The 17,110-nt window shown below is 37.9% G+C and overlaps 1 protein-coding gene across 1 annotated transcript; it reads left to right on the top strand.

Moving 5' to 3' along the window:
- Positions 1-16,207: 16,207 nt before the first annotated feature.
- On the top strand, positions 16,208-16,689 carry LOC115289058 (transcription and mRNA export factor ENY2). Its single transcript, XM_029936273.1, has one exon. It carries the CDS (start codon positions 16,292-16,294, stop codon positions 16,595-16,597), a length of 306 nt encoding a protein of 101 aa, XP_029792133.1. The 5' UTR covers positions 16,208-16,291; the 3' UTR covers positions 16,598-16,689.
- The last annotated feature ends 421 nt before the right edge of the window (positions 16,690-17,110 follow it).

Below are 17,110 nucleotides of genomic sequence, written 5' to 3'. Positions count from 1 at the left end.
ATGAGATATAAGAAATAACTTTCAAAAATCACTAAACCCCACAAAATCACTCAAATAATTGGAATGCTATTCTGTAATAGTAGATAGAAAGTATTATCATTTTAATGATGTCAGTTATTCCTAATTTTTCCTGAAAATTTAATATCATTTTTAGAAACCAGCAAAATTAAACAAGGAATTTCATGAAAACTGAAAACCGATCCTAAAATCGCATGAAAGTGGAGAGTTCCAAGGTGAGCTAAGATAATTTTGAAGAATACATTCAGAATGTATACCTTATCAATACCAAGACTAATGGTAGACATAATTGCACAGTTTGCTATTGTCACAGTGATAGACAAATCGATCGGTGGAACAGAACTGTGAGATAAGATTCAAACATGTATGGAAATGACATATGGCAGGGCTAACACTGCAAGTCATTGGAGAAAGTGTAAATATCAAATTCTTCAAAAAATAACAGTGATGAGTGAACTCTTCAAATATTTCTACTAAAATAAAAAATGAGATGGGATGCCTGTTAAAACTTATATTATTCAACACTGTGCCACAGGATTTAAAGCCTTAAGAAAGGAAAATAAAGGATAAAGAAAAGATAAAAGAATTAAAAGAATAAAACTTATTCAATAAGTAAATGATAGGATCTGCAAATAGTTTAAAAGTATGCATATTTTAAAACAAAATTCAGCTAATTTTCTATCAATATATAATGAAATTTTAATCGTTATAAAAATTATAAGGTATATGGGAATAAACATGATAAAATATGTGCAAGACTTACATGAAAAAATTAAATTTTATTGAAAGATTTTAAAACCTAAAGACAATGGACAGATTCACCATGTCAGTGTTCAAGAAAACTCAGTCTCATAAAGATATATATTCTCTCCAAATTTAATGTGATTTCAATCACAGTCCATCGGTAGTTTTCATGTAATTCGGTAAGCTAATTCTACAATGGGTGAAAAGTGCCAAGAGACAGAATTGCTGCGATACCTCTCAAGACAAAACTGAGTTGACACTTGCCATATGATCTACAAAACCTTTATGCAAGTATAGTAATAAAAACTATGGTATTGATTTAAGTAATTACTTTAGAAACATGTTGCAAAATAATAAGAAATATAGATAAACATACATGTATGTATACCCATATATGGATATTAGTTAATGTTTCATTTAAAGCAACAAGAAAGAGAAAATTGCTAACAACAGAGGTTTGGTTTAATGAACTAAAATGAGAGGGGCACCTGAGTGGCTCAATCAGTTGAGCATCTGACTTTCAGCTCAGGTTATGATCTCACGGCTTGAGAGTTCAAGCCCCACGTGGGTCTCTGCTGACAGCTCAAAGCCCGGAGCCTGCTTCACATTCTGTTTCTCCCTCTCTGTCTCTCTCTCTGCCCCTTCCCTGTTCTCAAAAATAAAATTAAAAAATTAATAAAAACTATAAATAGATAATATACAGAGATGCGATTTAAAATTATGAGGTAGAAAGAAGTTTTAAATAAGATATTAGTCATAATATACTGTTTAGTGAAAAATATAAAACATATCACATCTCATTTTTGAAATATAACATGTGTGCATATCTATATATCCATATGTCCATGTAGCTATGCATAGAAATGATTGAAAATACACAAAATCAGACATACCTGTACCATGTCTGTGATGGGATTGAGGTGTTGTATGGGCTTTTAATGTAGAAGATGAGTTTGCAAGTGTTGTTTGTTTTTTAATTTTTTTTAATGTTTATTCATTTTTGTGAGAGAAACAGAACACAAGAGGAGGAGGAGCAGAGACAGAGAGGGAGACACAGAATCTGAAACAGACTCCAGGCTCTGAACTGTCAGCACACAGAGCCTCACGCAGGGCTGGAGCTCAGGAATGGTGAGATCATGACCTGAGCTGAAGGTGGACACTTAACCAACAGACCACCCCGGCGCCCCGCAAGTGTTCTTTTTAAGTGCATTCACCTCTGAAACACATTAATGAAAATTCCATTATTTTGATAAAACACATACTGTCATAGAGAATGCTCAGACTTCAAAATAAAGCCTTCAAAATATTTGAAGAATAATATAGAGCTTTTATTCAAATTCTAACATGAGAAAAATTAAAATATATGTATGTATATATGAGTTTAATATTCTTTTTACAACTATTTTCTCTGATAATTTTAACTTACCCATTTTTTCTTATTTTCATTGTTACCGTTAATGAATATTACAGCAACTTTGGTCAAGAATACCTGTTCACTGCCTGGCAAAATGTGCTGGGTGCCTTTATTATCAGTGAGTTCATTGTTCAGATGGTATCTACAATGCCTAGGTGTCAAGAGAAGCACAATGCACAAAGGAGCAAAAGCAAAGGGGAAAAAACAAATTAAAAATGCCTAGTAAACATTGCCACATAATTATGGAGTTTTCATTTGTTACAAAAAAGAAGAAAACAATTATATATAACCTGGCTTGACCTCAAGAATTTTTCCTTTATACTTGCAGCCATGTCTAGCTTAAACCTTAATCACATTAATAAAACAGCTTCTGGAGCTGTTTTTAACACTTTAATGCTGTTGCATTTCCTTTTCTGTAAAAGAAATTAAAAGCAATGTAAAAGGCAAGCAGTTCTTTTGGGCATAATAACGTGAACTGATGAAGCTGAGTCTTATTTCTTTGTTTTCTGAACTTTGACCATTTTATCTAATGATAGCTCAGGCCAACCCAGAAGACTTTAACAGGATTTCCAGAGAACCTCTCCGTTTTCCCCACTTTGTGGTGGAATATCATATGGCTTGGACTTAGACAAGTAATTAAACTCCAACAAGAAACCTTGGTAACATTTCAAGCTGTTTTGCATCACATGCCATGAACCTTTTCTCACTCACTCTTGGAAAGAAAATATTATCCAGATCAAATTTTGCGACTTGCAATTACTCTACCTACATTAAGAGAAAGAGGCTTAACTGACAGGGGAAAAAAAAAAACAACGCCCCCCTCAAATCCTAATAAATATGAAGTCTCCAGTTTGCAGCAAAAACCCTAAAGAATCCAAATCCTTGGATTTGAAAATATGCAGCCACACTGCTTATCACCACTCTACAGGCACAGGTCTTTTATCTCAGTCTCTAAGACTATTGCTCTACTTTTCCCCATCAGCTTTAGGCGATCCATACATCATGCTCTTCAGCTTCTGCCAGGTTTTCTGCTGAGCATAACAGTACCTCTAAAACCACAGCGCGGCTATCTCACTTGTGCTGCAGCGTCAGTAGTTCAAAGTCCTCTAATGTTACATATCAGTTAGTTAGAATATCTCTGAGGTTAGGGAAATATTCACAGATCCACATCATTACATTAAAGCATTTTTAAATACTTCCTTGGTTTTTCTTTGAAGACAAAACAAAGTGGAGAAATGTCCTCTTTCTCATACCCCAAATTTCTGTATCATGATTAAATTCCCTTTGCCACACTTCATCATAAAGCTTTACTGGTACTTTTCACCTTTAAAAGATCAACGTATAGGTATACTATATCTCTGGGAGGAGGAGAGGGACACAAGTAACAGAGAAGACCTCAAAAATTTAATTAATTTAACACTTATTTTAATACTAGCCAATCTAATACTAATCTAATATTATCCAGTCAATGCTATGCCACATGTAGTAATATTCTAGTTTCATAGGTAAGAAAACTGAGACTTTGGATTTCATAAATTATTTTGGAACTAGAATCATTTTCTTAAATATGAATTGATTATTAGAATTGTTAAATGATATAATGGATGTTTGGTATCAGTAACTCTCTCCAGACTGCCTGATACCAAGCTAGCTGGACCTGTGGCTCTCACTGTCTCCCCAGCAGGGAGGGCGGCTCACAACCTTCTCTTTACACAGGGCCACCACGTGCCATATCATCATGAGGCTTCCTGTATGCTCATGCTCTAAGAAGGTTGAGAAGGAAGATTGTAGGGACCTCTTCCCAGGGCATAACCCAGGGGATGTACACTGTACCCTGCTCTCGGCTTGTCTCTCTGGCAGAGAAAGACGGCTCAGGGGACTCTATGTTCTACCTTTCTAACCCTCTGCTTTTGAGCTTCTTCAATAAAGTCCATTTCTCTTTCATCTTTTCTTTCTGTGAGGTATGGTTTTTGCCTTTAATCCCTAGTACATAGCATGGGAAGAATTGGGTAAGAGCTTGATGACTGTTGGCAGTGATTTCTGTTGTTAACATTATCAGAATAAAATACCAACTAAAATTTTTAATATCTGTGATACTTTTGCCATGATTCCAAATATTTTCCTATGTTTTTTGACTGAGATCCTCCTTACCTTTCTCTTTCCAGAGACCTCCTATATCATCTTTAAAATAGGGGCACCTGGTGGCTCAGTCGGTTAAGCATCCGGCTTCGGCTCAGGTCAGATCTCACAGTTCGTGGGTTCGAGCCCCGCGTCGGGCTCTGTGCTGGCAGCTCAGAGCCTGAAGCCTGCTTCGGATTCTGTGTCTCCCTCTCCCTCTGACCCTCCCCTGCTCCAGCTGTCTCTCTCTGTCTCTCAAAAATAAATAAAAAGCATAAAAAAAAATTTAAAATAGTTGAAACTTCATTTCTTCTCTGACTTCCCCAGGTGAATTTAGACACCCACTGTATGTCTGGCTGTAGTGTGTTCTAAATGGTAATATACTGCAATGTTTGGTGTAAACACATGGCTCCATTAGGCTGTGAGCAACTTGGGGTAAAGGGCCAACATCTTTCCATTTGGATTAGAAATAGTAACATTGTCTCTAACCAATACAATGGAAACACTTCTTTTTCCTTTTAGTCCATTAGTAATGTTAACTATCTGGAATTTTTTTTTCTGTATATTACACAGTAGAAGCATTTAAGAGATAATTTATTGATGTCAGCATGAATCTTTTCCTCCTAATGTTTTGAAGTGTCCTTACAAAGACAATGTCATAAAACAGGGCTTTGTAGTTACTTTAAGGATGTTTCATTAAATTCTTTTTAGTAATTTTTCAGAATAAATATCTTTCCCTCCAAATACAAAAATAAAATCACTTTCTGTAAACTGGCAGCATCTTAGTGAAAAAATGATCACATTTAGAATAATAAATATGGAATGTTTAGATCTGGGCATATGTTATGCTCTTTGCCAAGGCTCTGGCATAGCATTTGTTATATTGATTTTCCTCAAATCCACTCACAACCCCAGTACTATCTGAAATATTCCATCTCTTTGACAGAACAAAGAATTATTTCTAACTGATGGAAATCAGGTGGGAAAGTATTTGTCTTTTTATTATGCTGAATAAATACTTAGGGTTCTAAAGAAAGAAATTTTAAAAAATAAAATTTATTGGGTAACTACTGAGTTGATATCATCTTCAATTAGATGTTCAAGATAGATAAGTGATAAATAATAGAAAAATAGTAGTTAGACAAAACAGACTGATAATTAGATAGGGATTTTGGTATCTCAAATACCATGATCGACTGCCATTGGAATATGATTTTTTTAATGGTGAAAAAAATCTTGTTAGATTTTTCCAAAACCAAAGTACAATATTCCCTAGTTTTACATGGTAGTTGCCTTTCTTAAAATGCAATGTCTATTAAAACAATGCAAAAAGATATTAATTGTATACATATAACGGAGTTAAATTCCATATGCACCTTTGATTTTTTTTTTTTTTTAAAGGTACCCTTTCCTTCTGAATACAGCCTTCAGCCAGGGCTCATGGCTTTCCTGGACTTTGGCCTTACTTGCGCCCCGGGCTAGGCATCCTTGCACTGTAGATAAACATTTGCAGAGGTCCTTGTTTTAGGTTCTGATGATAGTAACAGATTTTTCTTTGAATTTAAGACATTATAAAGTCTTGTTGTAGGCCAAAGAATATTTCTTTATTTCTTAGAGAACTCTTCATTACATAGGGGTTTTCTGTTCACTGTAGACCACCTCGTATCACTGACCACTGCAGATTTAACTTCAGCAGCTCCTCCTAGTATTGCCAACTAAAACTGATACACCGGTCTCTAAAAAAACACACTGTATAGGGTGCTAACACACTCACTGAGAACCACTGCTTTTTCACTTCATTGGTCTTCAAATAGGAGAAACCATGCTCTCATATACTTTGGCACACTTTGGGTTTTATTACGAGTTCTCTGTTTTGCTCTCACTTGAACCTTTTCTTTTCTTTCTTTTTTTTTTTTTTTAATTCTGAGAGGGAGAGAGAGTGTGTGTGCATAAGCAGGGAAGGGGCAGAGAAAGAAAGAGGGAGAGAACCCCATGCTCTGCCAGCTGCTAGCTAGCCCTGAGCCTGACATGGGGCTTGAACTCATGAACCACGAGATCATGACCTGAATTGAAATCAAGAGTCAGATGCTTAACTGATTGAACCACCCAGGTGCCCTAGTAAAGGCATATTTTATTTTTTTTAATTTTTTAATATTTGTTTATTTTTGAGAGAGAGAGACCATGCACTGGGGAAGGGAAGAGAGAGAGGGAGTCACAGAATCGGAAGTAGGCTTCAGGCTCCGAGCTGTCAGCACAGAGCCTGATGCGGGGCTCGAACCCACAAACCGCGAGACATGATCTGAGCTGAAGCCGGAGGCTCAACCGACTGAGACACCCAGATGCCCCAAGGGATATTTTCTTACACAGTACTTACCCCTCAGCATATATTCAGATTTAATCACATTAGCCAGAGATTTGAGTCCCTGCCTGACCAGAATCACTCTAAGGAATATTTTGAATTCAACAGTTCTGTTGGTTTCAGTCTTGTTCATAAGTATTTTAATCTGAACTTTGCTTGCTCCTTTAGATTATTAGTACTTGTTAGTGAAATTAACTAATACAGGGAAAATTTCTCTTATTCTTTGATTTCAAAGAAAAGGCATCTGTGGCTGCTGCTTTGTATTTTGGCTGATGGAAAAACCAGAATTCTCAATTTGATCTAGTTAGAGTAACATTTATGACCCCATCTTTTTTTTAAGTCCTCTTATGCCAAATTTTGCTTTAAAAATGTTTTCTCTCACATTTTTGGAGTTCATTGCTTACTCACTCCCCAGCAGGAATTAATGTAATTATTTTTTCATTTATTCAGCAGCCTTTTTTTTTTTAATTGCATTACTATGTAGCAAGCGCTGCGCTGGGAAATAAGGATACACAAGAAAAAGTCCTAGGCCCCAAAACTGGGAAGGTAAGTGTGGTATTTAGAAGACAAGAGAGTAAAGAGGAATTAGCATAGAACAGGCACTCAACCTAGTCTGGGGAAGTTAAGAAAGACTTCTCAAAACCCATGACTTCTATCCTGAGGCCATAACAATGAATCAGATTTATCCTGATTAAGATGATAAAGGATATTTTTAATAAAATAAGTTATTTACAAAGGTGTAGTATGTGCATCTGATGGATTCCAACTAGTTCAGTAAGACTGTAAAGAAAAGAGTGAGAGGTGAAGCTTGGACAGTAATGTGGACCCATATCACGACTGGTTTTATATGCAATGTCAAGGAATTTAGGATTCATCCTTAAACCACAGTGACATGGATGCAAAAGGGTCAGATTTCTGTTTCACAAAAATTAGGCTGGATTATGCAATGCAGAAGTTTGGATTGGAGGAATAAGGCTAAACATCACAAAACAATACCAACGAGAAGACAGTGGACTGATAGCAAGAGCTAACAGGTATTAGTAAGAAGCATCAAGATCTGATGTTTGAGGAGATGTAGGCTGGGGTGTGGGTAAGGGAGACAGAAGGAAGAAGGGAAGAATGGCAGATTTTTGGATTGGTCAACAAGATAGAGAGGGATGTCTTCCCCTGAGATAAGAAACAAACAGACAAAACACCAGCAAGCAAAACGGGTAAAATAGGTGTTGAGTTCAGGTTTGATTATTTGTTGAATTCAATTCAAATTAAGTTTGATGGAATATTTAATTAGAGCTATCCAGTAAACATTTAGTGATGCAGAGTCCAAGAGAGAGGTCTTGGCTACAGATGAAGTTTTGAGTCATCAGGATGTAGAGAATATAAATCTCAGTTCATGAACTCAGTTATGAGTGTGAGATTTCGACTCAAATGGCTTAGGTTCAAATCATGAGTCTTTTCAATTTTTGTAATCTTGTGCAAAATACTTAACTTTTCTCTGCTTCAGTTGCTCCATCTGTAATCATATATTATAGAATACCTACTTGAGGGTTCTCTGGAGTTACTACTCATAGCACATTACATAGTATCTGACTTTTAGAAGGGATTAAAAATATTAGTTCTGTATAAGAATGTAACTTTCTGTTTCTATAACTATTTTGATTTACATGTATATCCCCAGTGTTTAGAATAGTGTGTGGCATGTAATAGGGGCTCAAAAAATAACTTAAAAATAAACGAGCTACTTTCTCATATGAAATTCCATTCTGGAAAAGTGGCAAAAACCTAATCTCCAACACATCTCTCTCCAACTTCATTGAGGTTACATTTAAATTCTTTGATGAGTATGTAGTACCAGGACATCAAGGCAGAGGTGGTGTGAGATGATAGGTGCACCCAGTCCTCCAGAATATGTCCCGGAAGGAATACATGACCAGGTCTATCCTCCAGCTGGCCTTTTTCTCATTGGATTTCCATGAGACAGGTCTCGTTCTCACCCATATTACACGTCTTTTGTAACACAGCAAATATGAACTGAGCATATAACTATGTGTTTGACATGGTCTAGGGGCGGGGGAAACAGAGGAGGACAACATAAAGTTCCTGTCCTTGTGGAGTCCATGTTAGCCTGTCTCCTTCTAGTCACAGGATCACTTTAGACTCAGAAGCTCCCTCTGCTACTCTGGTGCCATTTTTCGGTGGCACGGGTACATTTGGCTGCTTCTGCAGTATTCTGGCACCAGGAATCTTTGTAGGGTTGCCCATGGGCCATCTGCCTGGAGGGATCACACCCTCTCACTTATAGGCATCCCTGCAATTGACCTCATTCCTTCCTCCAACCAAGGAGACTTTTATTTTTATCCTAGTTCGAGAGAAGCACCAGTCTATTCCTACTTGTTGTCTCAGACATTTCAGGGTCTACTGAAAATACAAAGTTTCTCCAAAACTCTTGAAACAAAGAAACCAAAGACTCCCAGGCATATCTGCTGACTGCCTACCACACAGCTCTTTGGAGGAAGCACACTCAGCCACTCTCTATCCTAGAGGGGATGAGGAGGAGACTAAAAAAGACAAAACACAACCGCTTTATACATCAGAACATTATTCTGTCCTTCAGGCATTTTGAGTTAATTTTTGTGTATGGTGTAAGAAAGTGGTCTAGATTCATTCTTCTGCATGTTGCTGTCCAGTTCTCCCAGCACCACCTGCCAAAGAGGCAGTCTTTTTTCCATCACATACTCTTTCCTACTTTGTCAAAAATTAATTGGCCATACATTTGTGGGCCCAGTTGATCATCCATTTCCTGTATAAAAGGTAGCTACTTTTTTGCATGGACCTCAAGTATATTGTAGTATAGAGGTGGAATTTAAGGAAAGGTATTAAGCAGGCTGTTTTAGCTTATGGGCAAGTAATAAATTGTATCATGTATCTTGAACGTATCATAGATAAGCTGCTATATAACGATTGCCACTTTAGATAGCTGTGAAATTAGGTGATTAACTAGTTGTTACTTAACCTTCTAATTTCTGTATAAGTCTAATTACATGAAATAGAAGTTGGGGTTTTGATTTTTTACTTTGCTTTTCTGTTTGGAGTGTCATTGTAACTACTGTATTGTAAATGATGGAAAATAATTGCATATGTTAAAAAAATAAATTGTGTTACATTAAAAAAAACATTTGAAACTACATATGAAATTAAAATCAACATATGCATCAAAAAAATAAAATAAATAAATAAAAAGCAAAAAAAAAAGAACATTATTCTGTCACAGGCATGTAAATGACACCCTGAACCATGAGAGTAGATGAGGTTATTACATTATTAAAAATTCAGGTTTACCAAACCTCTACCATTAATTTGCTTATTTTCTTTTTCTGAAATGTTCATTTCTGTTACATTTTTGGTTTTCTTTATGCATTAAATGTCAATATTTCAACACAACGTTTTTTCTTAATTTACGTATTTATTTTGACAGAGAGCGTGAGCAAGGGCTGAGCAGAGAGAGGGAGAGAGAGAATCCCAAGCAGGCTCCATGCAGAGAGCCCGACGCAGGGCTGGAACTCACCCAGGCGCCCCCATCACTACAACTTTTTAAATATTTTTTTTCACTTACCTTTTCTTCCTTCCTTTTTTTTTTTTTTTCTTTTTCTTGAGAGTCGCACCAGGGCTGCAAGGAAGTCGTGGGATGAGCGACACCTGGGTGCCCTGGTGCTAGCGCCTGCCTGGCCCAGAAGCCACCAGAGGAGTCGGGCCCTGCCACCTTCGAGCAAACTCCAATCCCCTTAAGGCCCCTTCGCCTTCCGCATGGAGTCACAGCGCGGTGGCGGGGGCACGGGGACGACTGCCCTCAGGGTCCTGTCAGGCCTGGAAGTCAGCGCTGGCCCCGAGGCTGCTGCGCAGGCTCAGCAAGGCCCGAGGCAAGGCCGCAGGGGGAGTGAACCGCGCATGCGCCAGCGCAAGTCCCTGGGCTCCACAGACGCGGAGGATCACTTCCTCTCTCGTTCAATCCCGCACCTCTCTTCCCTTTAGCATGACTGTTTTTTTTTTTCCCTGATGCCTTGCTACCCCAGCCTCGCTCCCAGGTTTTTCTACTTCCTGATAAATTTGAGTAAGGTCAGTTACCTAGCAGGTGACTTCTTGAGAGTATTTAAAATTCTAAACCTTTCTATCCACTATTAGTAGATAGTAAAGCCATTTTCTGGAGTTTTTCAGGAGGGTTTTTACTCCTCCCTGTTCTCTAGAGCCATCCGTGAAGAATGCCTGAGCAGCGTTAAAGACCTAGTTTTTAGGCTTTTCCTTTTGTAAATGAGATAACAGAGGTCAGCAGGCTTGTCCAGAGCTGTAACCAGTTGAAGTGAAAAGCTGAACAACAACGCAGGGCCCCTGCTTCCACTTGAGGATGAACTCCCACGTGCCCGATGGCCGCCAGTAACATCACCGAAACTAAAGTAACAACTCTCCTTTTGGGGCACACATCGAAATGACATCTAAATCTACATCTGGAAATGTTCAAAAGGAAACACACACAAAAAAGGAGCAATGTTAGTGCAAGTATAGCAATGTTACCCCATCCTTCCAGCGTGGGCCCCGGAATCTCGGTCACTCGGCAGAGGCCAGCAGCATGGTGATGACTTGTGATGTTTAGTGCTGACTCCTGCAGGCACTGGCATCCTGGTACATAAACTCAGGCCTCACAGAAACTTCCTGAGAGTGATAATACTATTCTTCTCATTTTTCACATTAGCAAACTAAGGTGTAGAGGGTAAAAATCAAGTTCAAGGCCAAGCACAGGCAAGGAATTGAGCTAAAATTTGATCTCAGACTGGTTCCAAGCAAATCTGCTATGTTCCACATGACCTCATCTTAAGAGGACTTCATTCATGATCAAAAGCTACTACTATGTTTAGTTGCCTTTTAAATAATATTTCAAATTAATTCTGAGGAAATAATACAAAATCTATTAAACCATAAAGAACAGTTGTTACCGGGTAAGTTAATTGGTTATAAGCTAATTTCTCTGTCAGTCTTTGCTAAAGGAAAGATGGTTAATAAATTAGAATTTTTTTCTTCTTTGCTGTCTTTTATTGTCTAATTACACTAACGACAAAGGTAGTTGGAGACATTTTAAATGATTTATGTCATCAAAGATATCTAAGACTTAAAGAATACACTGTGTAGGCACTCTGGTGGGAGACAGTGTCCTAGCATAGGCCAGAAGCCGGACCCTGGCTATCTCCAGGGCACAGCTGTAGGAGAGCAGGTATCCGTGCTGAGACAGTGGCACAAAGAAACAAGGCTGGCCAATCCCTTGGTGGTGCTAGTATTGGCTTCTAGGTTTCTCCACTGGGATGCCTCTTCCTGCAGAGTGATTCTGGATCCGTTCTTCCACTATGCAGAGCTACCCAGTACCCTGCCAGAAGACATCTCCTCTGATTAGAGTAACTGGAGTAAATTTCTGTTGTTTGTAACCAAGAACTATGATTTGACCAGGGCATATAATCCTTGCTTACTGAATAACCTCTCTTATGTAACATGACATTATGATCTGTAAGTCTCACTGCTTGATGTTCAGGGCTCAGGTGCTGTGAAATACTGGCTTTCTTTATTGTCACTTCAACAGCAAATATAAGATTTGTCATTTTCATGTATACATTTCCCAGAAGTTAGCTTTAGTAAACCATAATGTATTTCCACTTCTCACCTTTATTCATATCTTATTTCTCGGAAGCTGATGAGGGCTCAGTCAAAAATTGTTAGCTTAACTCAGACAAAACAGTTCAAGAATAAATGAACTATTTAAAGGTAAGTCCTAGATTGAATCACGAAACTCTACACCTGAAACTAATATTACCCTGTATATTAACTAGCTGGAATTTAAATTAAAACTTGAAAAAAAAAAAGAGTCCTAGATAATGTTGGTTGGTAGAGCTTTTTATTTGCTTATTTCTTAAATTATTTATTTGTGAGAGAGAGGGCGTGGGAGAGGCAGAGAAAGGGAGAGAGAGAATCCCCCAAGTAGGATGCTTGCTGTCAGTTTGAACTCCAACACCGGGCTGGGTCTCATGAAATGTGAGATCATGATCTGAGCTGAGATCAAGAGTCTGACACTTAACTGAATGAATCACCCAGGCACTCCTATTTGCTATGCATGTAGCTCAAAATCATTTTCCCTATAACATGTTTACCCATGTTATACTCTCATGGTCATGCTTTCACACGAATATCTTAAAAACAAAACAAAGAAGAAAAAAGTAAACACATTCAGCCTTTTAACAAAAATATGTCATAGCATTTGTTTATAGGATTCTTAAGCAAATTAAACCATTTATCAAATAATAAATTATCACACAAATTATAAATTATCATTTATATTTTTAAAAAGATCCTTCCTAAGGGGAATCACTTCAAGTAGAAAAAGTAAAAGTCCAGAAAATTATCCTAGAATCCTATTTCCTGTGGTGGTTTTAACTTAGTTTATTTATATTTTTATTTTAATTTAAATTACCCAATTATTTAAAAAAATATGAGTTAGTACAGTACACTGCCACATTCCTTTTTTCTTTCTTTTTTTTCCCCCTGAAGTAGCAGTACTTTTCTGCCCAAATTAATAATCCTATCTAGACTACACAAATAAATAAGCAATAAAATATTATTTATGTTTGATTTGTATAGGTTCTTCATGAAAAATCATGTCATCATAGTTCCATCCCAATAAGTATGAAGGTCAAAAGATATTTCTTATTTTGAGTTTATGTTTTCTATTTTGACCTAGATCTGTCCTTACCTCGGTAACTGTTTTTTATAATGATGAGGTTTTTGGAGTGACAGTGGGGTTCACAAGGTCTGGAGCTGACAACCAAGAAACAGTTCTTGAAGCCGTGTGTGGTGCAAAAAGGTGATTTTATTAAAGCATGGGAAAGGACCAGTGGACAGAAGAGCTGCCCCAAGGCCATGAGGAGAGACTGGTTATATACTATGGAGTTGGGGGAGGTACAGTCCAGGGAAAGCTTCTAGTGAGATTTTTATATGCTAAAGAAGACTCCCAAGATAGTGGAGACCTAGCTATTGTCATTTTCAGGTTGTTTCCCTGTAGCAAATCATTAGCGATACAACAGTAGGAAGTTCCTGGAGAAACTTTTCACTCTGCCAACCTCAAGTATTTGTCAGTGGGCTGCAGGTTATAAGGAAATTGAGTTCTATCTGTCATTTCCTTCTGCCTTTGTTTCCCACATCTCTATGGAGGACTGATGTTGGGGCTCCAGGAAGCAGACTCTGTAGGTTTCTGGAGATTAGGCTATTGATAAGAATTTGTCAATAGATCAAGGCTGTGATCTCTATCAGTTAGACATTTGTTTTGCCTCTTTCCTTTGTTCTTGGGTAGTGCCCAAGGAATGTCACACCTATCCCACCCAGGGGTTGGGGCGGGGGTGGGCAATGTTTGAGACCTGTCAGCTTGCCTTATGTTCCATCATCAATAAGAAATTGCACTATGACTAATCACATTTGTAGACTTATTATGACTAGCTTTTAATAGATATATTTCAGTTAGCAAATACCATAATATTAGAACTGTAATTTTTAAAAGGTTTTGATTGTTGTATATGTACAATACCTATTAGATTTTTAATATTACTAAAAAAAACATACTCAGGAATGAGAAAGACACTGAGCTATGGTTTGATATTTCACATGGGTTTTTCACCTTACACTGGTGACAAAGACTTTCATCTCTCATTTATTCATGTATTCAACAAGAATTTAATGAGTGGCTTCTGTGCCAGGCTTTGTTCTGTGCAGTACCATGAATAAACAAGTGTTGTGAAAATTTCATTTTAGTGGGGAGAGACAGAAAATAAATAATAAACATATAAATTAGTAAATAACAAGTTTACTAGGAGGTGATAAGCCATCAGGATAAGGGGTGTAGACATACATAGGGAAAATGGCAGCTTGCATTTTAAACTGGGGTAGTTCAAGTTGAGTTCAATTGTAACTGAACCAACATGAGTTTGCTCCTTGGTGAGTCAGAAACTGCACCAGGCTGTGTTGTCCACAAAGAAAACTTACTTACAGCAAATAAGGAGATCAGGGGATGGCTTCCAAGCCATGACTTCCTGAGAGAGGGTGAAAGGGTTCCTTCTGTTTAGGGTTAGAGTGAATATTTAGATAGGGAAGCCTTGTCATTGTATGTAGAGGTAGATATAAGGTCACGTATGTGACTTAAGGAAACATATCTATACATTCATTGTGTGTTTTGTAAATGAGGCTGGTGTTCCTCCTTGGGCAAAGATTTTAGAATTATAATGAGGTAAAGATAATTGTGGGTTATTCCCACTATGCAGGCTTGGATCAGGTTTCTCTCAAAGGGTCTGGGTGGTCTGCACCAGTGGGAGGTCTTGTCAGGGCAGTCACCATCACTGGAACATAGTTTCTGATTTCATCTGCCTTAGTTAGGAGGAAAGCCAGAAAGATCTTAGAGGAAACTGTAAGACAAAGGTTAGTGAGTACAAGAAGGTGGGCAGTAAAGGCCAGGTCCTGGGGTCCAACTGGAGATACAATAAGAAGGTGAGATTTTAGCATGATGTGAGGTGGTGCAGAGGCAGATGGGGTGAGTATTCAGGATAAGAGTAACTCCGCTCAGACTTAAGAAACAGGCTGCACAAAATCACTGGGGCATGAATATGAGGACTAGGAAGGGAGATGGTATGGTAGCAACTAAGTGAAGGAGCAGAACAAATGAAGAGAGAGGAAGTGGGCCAGATTACAGAGTCACTAGTGATGTGACTGGACTTACTGATCTGACTCAAGTTTCTTAAAGATGACTTTGCATTGTGAGAATATATTTTTGGAGAGGAAAAAGTCCAGGAGCAGGGAGACCAATGAACAGGCTATTGCGTAGTCCAACCTAGAGATGATTACTGGGCCAAGTGATGAAAAGTAATCAAATTGTGGACATACTTTGAGGTTGGAGCCAACAGGCTTTGCTGACCACTAGGAGTGGGATATGAGAGAGATGTCAACTCCAAGGTGTTTTGGCCTGAGCAATAAATAATATATTTTAGATACTCTATAAGGGAAATAGATATAAATATGTTACATTTGTTTCAATAGCCATTTAATGTGCCATAGTATGGGTGCATCATAGCTGATCTATTTTCTTACCAAAGGGCAGTTAGTTACTTGCATTTTTTCTAACACAATAAAGAATGCTTCAATAAAGAAGTTTTTAGGTAGAGTTGCAATAATTCTGCAACTTTTAAACCACATTATCCTTTATTGATACAGTGCCTGAAAAATATTTGAAATGTGACTATTTGAAATGTGACTAATAATTTTTCATTAGTTTCAAAGGAAGAATTCACTGACCAAAATGGCTTTAATATTTTCTTCATCTTGACTAATCTTCAGATAGGCCTCTTCTTAACTACAGACACCTGGCTGCCCCTTTCTTCTAGCATTTACTTTAGAAAACTTGTCATTGTAAATCCTTTCTCTGCCCTTTCAAGATGTAAGTCTTTTTAAAAGCCTCTTGCCAGAGCTACTGAGGGTCTAAGTCCAGGCAGCCGAAGAGTGTGGTAGGTAACGGTCGTCAGCGCAAGGGTCATTTTGTCGCTGGGAAGGGACGGCCCTTGCCCGCGGTGATGGTGGTTAGCAAGATGAACAAAGATGCGCAGATGAGAGCAGCAATTAACCAAAAGTTGATAGAAACTGGAGAAAGAGAACGCCTCAAAGAGTTGCTGAGAGCTAAATTAATTGAATGTGGCTGGAAGGACCAGTTGAAGGCACACTGTAAAGAGGTAATTAAAGAAAAAGGACTAGAACACGTTACTGTTGATGACTTGGTGGCTGAAATCACACCAAAAGGCAGAGCCCTGGTACCTGACAGTGTAAAGAAGGAGCTCCTACAAAGAATAAGAACATTCCTTGCTCAGCATGCCAGCCTTTAAGATTGAATTAGATTGTGTCGTTTTGTGGTTTTATTTCTGAAAGTAAAACTTGCCATAAATTAGGAATTGATTTCTCAAATAAAATCCTTTTTTGTATGATGGTATACAGTTTTCAGTAATGATGTATACATTGTATTGATTTTTTTCCCTAAATGTGTTATTTTAATAAATATCTCATGAATGAGGAAAAAAAAAAGCCTCTTGCCAGTTTAACAACTCTGGAATGTCTTTCTCCAAAGTACCTGAGAACCATCTCTTTAGAATGTAATCATGAAGGAAACAGCACCCCAATATACCAGTCTCTCTAGGAGAGTATGAGCCTAACATTGGCAGATGTCATGTTTCACTTTGTGAAACCACCTCCTGCCTTGAGGGTAGGAGAGAAGGTACTTTTCCTTTGGGTAAGGTTAATTAGTAAGCACAGGTGGATTATGATCCCTTCTCTCCAGCTCTTAAGACCTCTCTAGCCCTTTCAGTGGCATTGAGTTCAAACTTTAGTTCTGGCCTTTCTTT

This window comes from Suricata suricatta, chromosome 4 (assembly GCF_006229205.1).
Source record: "Suricata suricatta isolate VVHF042 chromosome 4, meerkat_22Aug2017_6uvM2_HiC, whole genome shotgun sequence".
Classification (NCBI taxonomy): Eukaryota; Metazoa; Chordata; class Mammalia; order Carnivora; family Herpestidae; genus Suricata; species Suricata suricatta.
Note: the sequence above shows the minus strand (reverse complement) of the source record. Positions and strands in the feature narration are given on the sequence as shown.